The following is a 9,768-nucleotide window of genomic DNA, read 5'->3' as shown; positions in this document are numbered from 1 at the left end:
GCATCGCCGCAAGACAGCAAGCCCGGATTGCGCGTGCCCTTGCAAAGGAGCAAAATCGGGTGGTCTGTTCCCTCTTCGAACTGCCCCAAAAGAGGAGGCCGGTGATGGATCGGACAGCTCCAGCAAGAGCAGATCCGACTTGATACGTATTGTGTCTTTGACAGCTACTTCTGCAACGAAGACGGCAAGAGCAAAGGCAAGGGCGGCCATGGGTGAAGTTCATCCATTGTCATATCATTCGTAACTAGTAGAACATGTTAATTTTTTTAGTCCGATGACATGTATGAACTTCCTATGATATATGTGCGTTGAACTACGTGCTTGAGTGTTAACATTGCATGACATTAGTACGGATTTGAGGATTTGCTTTGAGGGACATTGTTGTGGAAGGGGACTTTTGAGGTATGACCCAAATTTTTCCTGAAAATCGAATTTCATTTTTTCATTCAATGGGGCTAGATGACTAGTTCAGTCACGGTTTGTGGACACGTTTGCAAATGTATAGGGACCAGATTTGCCCGGTCCAGCTGTAGATACTCTAACATTTTTGGTTGGGCATGCAGGGATACATTTCTAAACAAAGCAGAATTAGTAGGGAACTGAAGTGCAAAATAAGCATTTTCACTTTGATGGCAATGTGCGAAAATAAGCATATTTACTTCGACAGTAATAATCACAATACAAGAAACTAGTGGAGCATTTAACAAGTGTCTCCACACACATTTTCCAGGCAGAGGTACAGATGGGCCCAAATTTGGCAATTACACGACATGGGCCCTACCCGGCATAAATGAATACATTCGTGTAGGGTTTCCACTTTCACGAGGCCCATCAGATTCTGGTGGTACATTCTCAACATTCAAAATTTCACATCACCACAACCATTTGTGAACTCTAGACATTACAGCAGAGCCTGGACAAAGATATACACAAATAAAATTAATGCTGCCTCACCACCCCAAAGATGCTGAAATCGAGAAAACTCCAAGCAAGAATACATTCTCTAACCTCAGGAAGGCTCTTTCCTGAAGCAGCTTCCTTGGGGCTAACAACAAAGGCAACCCAGTTTCCACTGACAAGAAAATGCACTATCGCCTGCAACCATGTTTCAGGAAAGTGTAATGCTCATCATATACAAGGCTTGAACGATGTGAGCTATCCAGTGCCGTCTGCAGAACGAAGAACATGGACTCCCCTGTATTTGCTACAGTAAATCAAGAAAAGGTGGCTGCTCTGATGAAACATTGGAATTGGGAGTCCGTGATGCTCGGGAGAGGGCTGACTGCCCTTGATTTCTACCACGCCCTCTTCCAACAGCAGCAGATGGAGGAGGGGCAAGCCTGGGTGGGCCCTGTGTGCCACTGGATAACTGTGATAGTGAACCAAAATCAGATTTTGGTTGCCTGATGCTCTGGCCTGCAATGGAACTAGCTGCATTGGAGAGACCTGAGCTTGGTCCTCCAATTGGATTTCCATATCCCAGAGATGAGTTGCCTTGGTTCAAATAGCTGGCAGTTGAATTCATGCCCATTATATTTGTATTGTTTGGTTTCGCTGACCAGCTCACCTGGTTTGTTTTCATTTGTCCAAGCGAAGTACTGCCACCACCAAACCCCATGTTCCCTGTATTCAACCCAGAAATACTTTGATTTGTGCTTGGCAGGCGCTCCACTGCTGAAATGCTGGCTGCACTGCTTGGTTTGGGGGGCCAGTCGGCAAAAGGATCAACATCATCAACCCCATCGTTAGACAGCCCTCCAGATTTACTATCCTTGTTAGCTGAGAATGGTGCATTAAAGTCAGATGATGTGCTCATTCTAGGAGGCCACTCAATGTCAACAGGAACACATGAACCGGAAGTTTGATGTCCTGAACTAGGTGCAAGAGATTGCAGAGATGGAAGTGGTTGTGCAGACGGGATTGTAGACGCTGCAACCTGAGTGACTGTCAATGGCTGCTTCGTTTGAGTACTAAGATCGAAGGGAAGTGTTGAGGGTTGGTTTGTTTGGGTACTGAAATCAAAAGGGTCTTTTGAGGGTTGCTTTGTTTGAGCACTAGAATCAAAAGAGAGTGGCGGGGCACTGGTTTTCTTAGTAGGGCCCCAGTCTTCATCCCAAGAAGTGCTCTTTGCAGCTGGCATTTGTCCAGTTTGTCCCAGGCCTCCTGAAGTTGGCTTAGAATGAATCCCATTTGAGATTGAAGGCGATACTTTTACCTCTGTATGCCCATTATCCGTAACTGTCACACCACGCTTCTCTTCAATCTTGCTGTAGAAGCACACAGTAGTTTAGTTGATAAATTAATTGCTCCATGGAGAGTACAACTGACTGATTGAATATAGTAACTGGTACCTTGTGATATCCTTGACAAATAGGATATACTTGGCAAATTGCTGTACATTCAGTTGTTGTGCCGTGAGCAATGGGAAGACTAGAGGAACCACATGCTCCGCAGCAAACTCAACACCACACTGGATTAATGAGAATTTAGTTACATAAGGGTACTGCTAGAAGGTAAATAAATTGGCAAGGAGTGCTGGAAGTTCAGCGATAGTGAACAAACATATCAAGGGTAACCTGTTTATAAATCGCATTAGCAACTCCAAGGGTGCACATAAGGGTTGGGGCAGAATGGTCAACAGCTGTGCAACGCCGAAGAGTCTGCAAGATCTCTACTATACCTGTTTTATCCAACGATGGAACAAGATCTCCTAAACAGCGCAAAGCATTTACTCGCACCTACATTTGCAGGGCACTTACGATCATAAGAAAGCACATACACTTATGAAACGATGTAGGGTACAAAATGCTGCCTTCTAGAAAATGAGGTTCAAAGGCAGTAGCAACCAGCAGATATTTGGAAAAATTGAATAAGTCTTAATTCAGCAATGCCCAACAGTACCGTGATAGAACAATCATGTGAAGTAAACTAAGGCCCAACAGATGCGGTACCCCGCAATCCTACACCACTAAATATAAACTCTGCATCACTATATATTGCTAATGCAGCAATCAATAATGTCCAGAGCAACTTAGAAAGGACTATTCACAGCATTGTTACGAATTTGGGCAGAAAACCAGCATTGTTAATATTGTAATAAATGACGGTAAAATGTCTAAAAACAGAGCAGATACGAAGCAGAAGACAGATAATGAGCTGCATGACAAAGGGCATAAGTACACTGTACACAAGAAAAATCATATGTTTCATTATGTCATGGCCCTTATCTTTATATTTTCCTTTTCGTGTGCAAATGTGTCTGCTAAAACAGGAATGAAGACGGCAATTTAGTCTCAAATATTTTATATAACCTAGCCATTCATCAAGAGCGTTATTATTATGGTCGTTTGTTGCATAAGCATATTGACCCGATTATCAATAAATAAATTACTGGGATCAAATCATATACTGTGCATACCGCAGCAACTGTAGTTTTCAAAGCTAATCCATGCACGCGTGGCAGCACAGACTGTTTCAGTAGCTGCAAGAAGAAATAAATACATGAATACATAATGTAGATGCAAAAAATAATGAATAAACACATAATGTGGATTATTATTCATATAATAACTTGGTAAGCTCATCCATCATCTGAGACATAATCCAAGCAATCGGTTAGAAAAAATAATTCCTTGATGGTGAACAAAAGAAAGAGCAATTAAAACTCAATGGCTGTTCTTCTATTTAGCAAGTAAAAAAACAAGGTTAACCTTCATGTCAAGTTGTCGAGACAGTGTTACTGTTCGTCGCAAAACTTCTTCCTGCAGACGGGGATCAGTATCATCATAAGCCCGTACCAGCATAGGAAGGATATGTGATATCAAATGTTCGTTTGTGGCCTGCAAGGGGGGATACAACAACTATAAGTTAATAACGGCAGGAGTCCCAAACACAAATGGCAGATTCCACTAAACTTTAGTTTGTAAAGATCCTTCAGGGATCAAGATCAACATTGCATTCAATCATAGCGAAACCTGACAGGGCTAAAACAAGAATCGGAATTAGTTTACTTCATAAATATACATAATTACCTTGCTAATAATGAGATCGGCACGCTTCACAAGCAAAAGAAGAGTTTCACCTGATGCTGAAGTAAATACTGGAACAAGAGCAGGCAATGTTGACAGCTCAAAGTCATCTTTATCCTGCAGAACAGAAAGAGGGCAGAAAAAAATGATCTTCAGAAGTTGGTATTACTAAAAAAATGCAGCATGGCATAGCTTCAAATTACATTGCTTTCAATAACTACTCCCTCCGTATCATAATATAAGAGCATTTTTTACACTACACCAGTGTCAAAAACGTTCTTATATTATGGGACGGAGGGAGTAAGAGCTATTTTAAATTGAGGTGTCATACGGGATAATCCAATTCTGGTAGGTTAGCATGTGTTGAATCAAGAATGAGCTAAACCACAGAAAGAGAGGTTACAACACATGTACATAGATATAAGAAACTAGCCAGATAAGCAGATACAAGGTTGAGCTACGTGCCAGTTGTTAGAATTAATTAACCATAACATCTTGCTGTTAGCCAATAATCCATAAATAAAAGATGGTACTATGTACAGTTTTTTAGGAGAAGTACCTGTGATTCTGCTATTGTCAGAACCATGGGCAAAATCATTTGCTGCATGACCATGTTGCGTAGCTCGGCACAAAGAGGTGGAAGAACCTGGTCGGAAAATGAGAGTCAGCTATCAAAAAGAAAATCTGTCAACTGAGCATTACAATGCATGTATATTTAATTGAATAAGTGAGGTTCAGATGAACACCATGTGCAAATTAAAGTTAATCACACATCATTAACAAATTTATTGAAATAGGGAACCAGAAAATTAGAATTCAGATGGATCAATGAATGAACCGATTCAGTTCTGTAATATAGAAATGAGCCAGGAATTTGAGGTGTGGACATTTTTTTCTTTGTTTATCATATTACAACCTTTAGTTGTTGGCAGCCTCAACATTTTCCAGAAAACAAGTACGCCCTCAAAATTAGCTCTTTCGTTTTGAACGGAGCTTCAGGCCACAAGGAAAGTTGAGCGCTGGATACTTGATTGAGATGGAAACTTTAGAGTTTGAGCAGTTTATGGCCGTTTAAGCAATAAAGTTTTATCATGCATCTGAGAAAGGCACGAAAGAGCAAGTAAAGATTTTTATTGGACATACGTAATTACAGCTCCTCTGAACAATTCTGACAAACAAAGTAGAGAGAATGGATTGCACATACTTTATATCGAAGAACTCGGGAATCAAAGTCTTTCCACATATCCGATAATGCTTTCAGAAATTCTGTCTTCTGCATATTATCTCTCTCCTGAAAAGGACATTTTATTAACATCAGAACCATCTGCAGCTAACAGTCTAGCAAGTAACTGAAGGCTGAAGCTTAAATTGGTCAGTTGTGATTCTCAAGTTGCAAAGAAGAAAGCTTGATACACATAGCAGTGAAACTCAAAAGGTTTAAACTTATCTAGGAGAAATGAAAGGAGTCATAAATACATACAAGCAAATGGTCAAGGAAACGAAGAGCTCGCAACCTTGTATCATGCCGGAAGAAAGAAGAGCCTGTAAGAAGGAAAAGGGCAATGTATCAAAAGCATTTCAACCTACTGTTAGTGCTGTCAGCAGTTAACACCATTAGTGACAACATCCAGAAACTCCAGTCTACAAGCACTTATGCACCAAATAAGGAAAACACAATCGATACTTTACCTGTGAAAGCCATCGCACTAGGGCGTGATGCTGCATCAACTGATAGCATATTTCGCAAATCAGCCACCAGATCAGTAGGAATACTAGAAAAGGCTTCACTTGTTAAATATGTCAATGAATTCATATACTGCAATAACAGGGGACATGTCAGTATATTTTCTGCACATGCAACCGTAGCATAAGTCAAAGGTAGAGCCAAATTAAATACATTCTATTTTGACAAAGCATGTGCCAGATTAAAGACATACCATTTTCACATTGTTATGGCAATCCAGAAGTGGTCTATGAGCAACTAAGTGGTAAGCCAGGCATCCAAAACTGAATATGTCACAGGTAGAGCCTACTTTAGAATCACCACTGCGAACCAATTCTGGTGCAGTATAGTTCAGAGATGGTTGAAGAGGTAAAGCTGTGTCTTCGACATCGTAGTCCTAAAGAGCAATCAAGCAATAAAAGGTTATGATTCTTATTTACTTTGCTAATCACAGCGACAGTATCATCAAAAAATAGCAAGTGTGCAAAGAATATGCTTAGTTGCAAAGGATGTTTAGCTGTTCACAAAACCATTCAGAACAAATTAAATGACAATTTCTGTCGACCGCAGCATATACGCGGTTATAGAGCTAAGCAAATCCATGTTATCTGCAAATACCTTAAGCAACACTGCAGAAGTTGTAGCACATATTTGGTGGGAAATATATATTCATGACTAGGAAAAATTCTATGGCAGATAAATAGAGAGATTTTCTGTCCAATTTAGTGCTGTGCTCCAGTGCAATCTACATAGCCAGGACTTAAGAATACTAATAAACAATTCTATAGAAATACTCTGTTATGGCTCAAAGAAAGAAGATACCAACTAGTTAATATATCAAAAATGGTAAAACAAATCAGCTACATTACTTACGAAGTACAATGTCAATAAGTACTAACCGAATAATGGAATTGCTGCGATGATGCCAAACCACCTGTGGCTTGGTCAACAGAAAGAGCAAAACCAAAACCTCCAAGCTTCCAAGATCCACTTGAAGTTATAAAGACCGTCTGCAAAAGAGACCAAGTTATTGTAGCATAGAAGTGAAGACATGCGCACGCTTATAAGCAGCAACATCAAAATCATGCAAGGGCAGTAGAATAGACTAAAAACTGCTCCCATTGTTTCTTATAACTGTCCTCACTTAGCCTATTCTAAAGCATTAATGAGGTTTAGAAGTGAAGTACTGCATTAAGATACTATTTTTATTTCCTCAATAGACGTTTATTTTGAAAGGAGACACCTGATGCCAGGGACAGTTGTAGTGAAACGGAAAAAAAAATTAAGCCTTCTACGGGATGGACGATTCGCAGGTACTATTAAACTCTGTGCTACCAACCGTGATGTCAGAACGGAAAATTTACCAAATAATCAGTATAAAGACAATAATATGTATTAACCATTAGAGAAGGTTTGAATTGATTTTGTTGAGTAACTAAGTGCAAGTATAAAGCAGAAGGGTATAATGGCCAGCCAGCCTAGACAGTATGGTACAGATGAACAATAAAGCTAGTTTAATGACGGGGGATACTAATGAGTGCACAACAAAATATATAAAATTACAGGAAATAAAACCACGCAGAAATCTGCTATGTTGCAACCTCAGGTGATATAGCTCGATGTGCAAGATGGGCATTGTTATGGAGAAAATCCAACGTCTCTGCAACTTGTAGCAATCCATGTTTAATCTCCAGTATCCCCATTTCCTGGAACACAGGCGAAAAATAAGCAAACCATAGTAGAGTCAAAAACCAACCAATTGCCATGCGCTACTGACCCCCACAGAGTTCCGTGCAAAAAAAAAATCTACAAGGACCCAACCACAGATGATATTTACGAGTGCATTGGTTGACAAGCCTACTCAATAGCAATCTAACTCCCTGAAATATCACTTGAAAAACTAACAATTTTATAATGGAAGAAATCAACACAATCTGACCCAAAACCTATTGTTAGTGAAGTCAATCATGTTAATCTCGTATGTTCCTACCACATGTCAATGGCGGAGCCACCCTGGGGTAAAATGATGCCGCGAGATTTTTACAAATAGTGCAGAAGTAACAAGACTGGAGAAATGCCACAGGACTTCACACGATTTCAGTAGAATGAACCCACTAAAGGAAGTTAATGTGAAGAAAGGCTTGTTGTGAAGTTCTAAAAATATAGGTGATTCCACTTGGTGAAATTTGCAGATACATCACTCTGAAATGACACATTCGATATCATGGATTACACTGGGCATTCACCATGGTGCTAAATAATGGACAAATTGGGCAAAACTATCAGTTTCTCACTCTCATCTACATGAAAACAGACACTGATCACCTCAACTTGCTTGCTGGCGGTGACTGATCACTAGTTACTACCAGTGAGTAATGTAACCACACCCACCCACACTGATACTACCAGTATACTTGAACTAAATCGTCAATTTCACAAACTCTAGCCTCCATAGCATCCACTTAATTGCGAAGGTCCAAAGCTAGATATCCAGGAATGATCGAGATCAAACAAAGGCGTGAGTGCTATGTCTGTACCATGCCCTTGAGCTCCTTGGGCACCTTGCCCACGTTGTCGAGGCACCCGAGCGCGTTGGAGACGGAGGCGAAGAGCGGCTCAGTGACCATGGCCATGGCGGCCTTGGTCTCGTCCAGCGCCTGCACGACGTGGAGCACACCCGGATGACGCAGCCGCACGAGGCGCGCGGCGTCAGCGCGTGCGAGGTCGAGGAACGCGTCCTCCGCCGCCCTGGAGAGCCCGGCCCGCGCCCGCGCCTCGGAGAGCGCGCGCTTGTCGAGCACCCAAACGGAGACGACGGGGTACGGCGTGGATGCCGCCGCGTCCCGCGGCCGCGCCGTGTAGATCCGCCACGCGAGCCCCGGGCCGCCCGAGCCCGCCTGGTCGAGCAGCTCGTAGTCCTGCAGCGGCCGCGGGCCCGTGACCTCCTGCACCGTGGTGGTCACCGTCTTCTCGATCACCGCCGACGCCTTGGCCAGCGCCTGCTGCAGCGTCTTCATGTTGAGCGACATCTCGTCCGCCGGTGCCCGCGCCGGCGAGATCTGGAGCCCCTCCGCTGCTGTGGTCGACGGGGAATTTTGGTGGAACTTCTGGGGGTCGGTGGCTCGATCGGTCGGTGGCAGCGCGTGTTTGGTAATTTACGGGTATTCTTAATTGATTTTCTAATTTCAATCATTTTTTGGGGGCACGAGACTCATGTGACTGTGAGAAACCGCGAGGAGGATGCTTCGTCGGCAAGGAGAAGAGAGGAAGGGGGAAAGTTTGTCTGATCTGGGCCGTTGTTTGCCTTTGGCTGAAAGGATGAAAGGTTGGGATCCGGTGGAGGCCGGATTTTCATTTAACACAGTCAGGTCGAGGTGTCTGGTCAATGCAGTTAACTAATTTACGAACGTGGAAGTATCAACAATTTTCCTTTTTTACGCTTAGAAGTGTGAACAATTAGGAACGCCGTTATTTTGCAAGTTAGGCTGGTTGTAACAGCGAGTATCATATAATCTATACTCTTATGAAAAACAGAGTTGGTGAGGATAGTGTTCTTGCCATCCTGCAATATAGGTCATCCGATTTATATCTGACGGATAGGAAGGAAACTATGGCAATTTTGCAAAAAGATACCCACACCCCTCTCCATATTTGCAAATAAGGCATTCCCTCGTTCATCCTTTTCTCCCACAAGATAAACTACTCATACAAATGCATCTTGATGTTCCGTGCAACGCATGGGCATCTTGCTAGTAGTATAATACTAGTATCTATAGTGCACAATATCATAGATGACTTCATTTTTTGCTATGCATGACACGTACGGTATCATGATATGATACTCAATCATCTCTTTCTTTATTTAATTCTATGCCATCTCATTAAGTTTGTCTAGTTGGAATGTGTGATACTACCTATGATACTCTCATTACGACCAGCCTTAGAGGTACACGTAAAAATGTTCAATTAACTAATAATTATGAAGTTCTCGCAAAAAACTGATAATTATGAAGTTGT

At 42.0% G+C, this 9,768-nt stretch overlaps 1 protein-coding gene across 2 annotated transcripts; it reads right to left on the bottom strand.

Moving 5' to 3' along the window:
* Positions 1–638: 638 nt before the first annotated feature.
* On the bottom strand, positions 639–9,001 carry LOC109745566 (SCY1-like protein 2 A). Of its 2 annotated transcripts, XR_002228584.4 has the most exons (15): positions 8,289–8,982; positions 7,353–7,457; positions 6,651–6,761; positions 5,966–6,148; positions 5,718–5,844; positions 5,509–5,570; positions 5,233–5,319; positions 4,588–4,674; positions 4,032–4,145; positions 3,711–3,839; positions 3,419–3,481; positions 2,577–2,738; positions 2,352–2,470; positions 1,009–2,267; positions 639–913 (listed from the first exon to the last, which is right to left on the bottom strand). XR_002228584.4 is itself a non-coding variant. In XM_020304690.4 (14 exons), exons 1-14 carry the CDS (start codon positions 8,778–8,780, stop codon positions 1,205–1,207), a joined length of 2,904 nt encoding a protein of 967 aa, XP_020160279.1. In that variant the 5' UTR covers positions 8,781–9,001; the 3' UTR covers positions 639–1,204. The 2 variants fall into 2 exon arrangements, 1 of the variants encoding a protein (XP_020160279.1); XM_020304690.4 differs by having other exon boundaries at positions 639–2,267; positions 8,289–9,001.
* Between the last annotated feature and the right edge of the window lie 767 nt (positions 9,002–9,768).

This window comes from Aegilops tauschii, chromosome 3, assembly GCF_002575655.3.
Source record: "Aegilops tauschii subsp. strangulata cultivar AL8/78 chromosome 3, Aet v6.0, whole genome shotgun sequence".
Taxonomy (NCBI): domain Eukaryota; kingdom Viridiplantae; phylum Streptophyta; class Magnoliopsida; order Poales; family Poaceae; genus Aegilops; species Aegilops tauschii.
This window is presented reverse-complemented; position numbering and strand designations above follow the sequence as displayed.

What these genes read in the sequence shown, in the direction of transcription:
- LOC109745566 (XM_020304690.4), bottom strand. Translation starts at nt 8,780, where the DNA reads ATGTCGCTCAACATGAAGACGCTGCAGCAGGCGCTGGCCAAGGCGTCG. An exon ending in CCAAGGAGCTCAAGGGCATG is followed by an intron (nt 7,458 to 8,288) that starts GTACAGACATAG and finishes CCTGTGTTCCAG; the next exon opens with GAAATGGGGATACTGGAGAT. An exon ending in CGCAGCAATTCCATTATTCG is followed by an intron (nt 6,149 to 6,650) that starts GTTAGTACTTAT and finishes ATTGCTCTTTAG; the next exon opens with GACTACGATGTCGAAGACAC.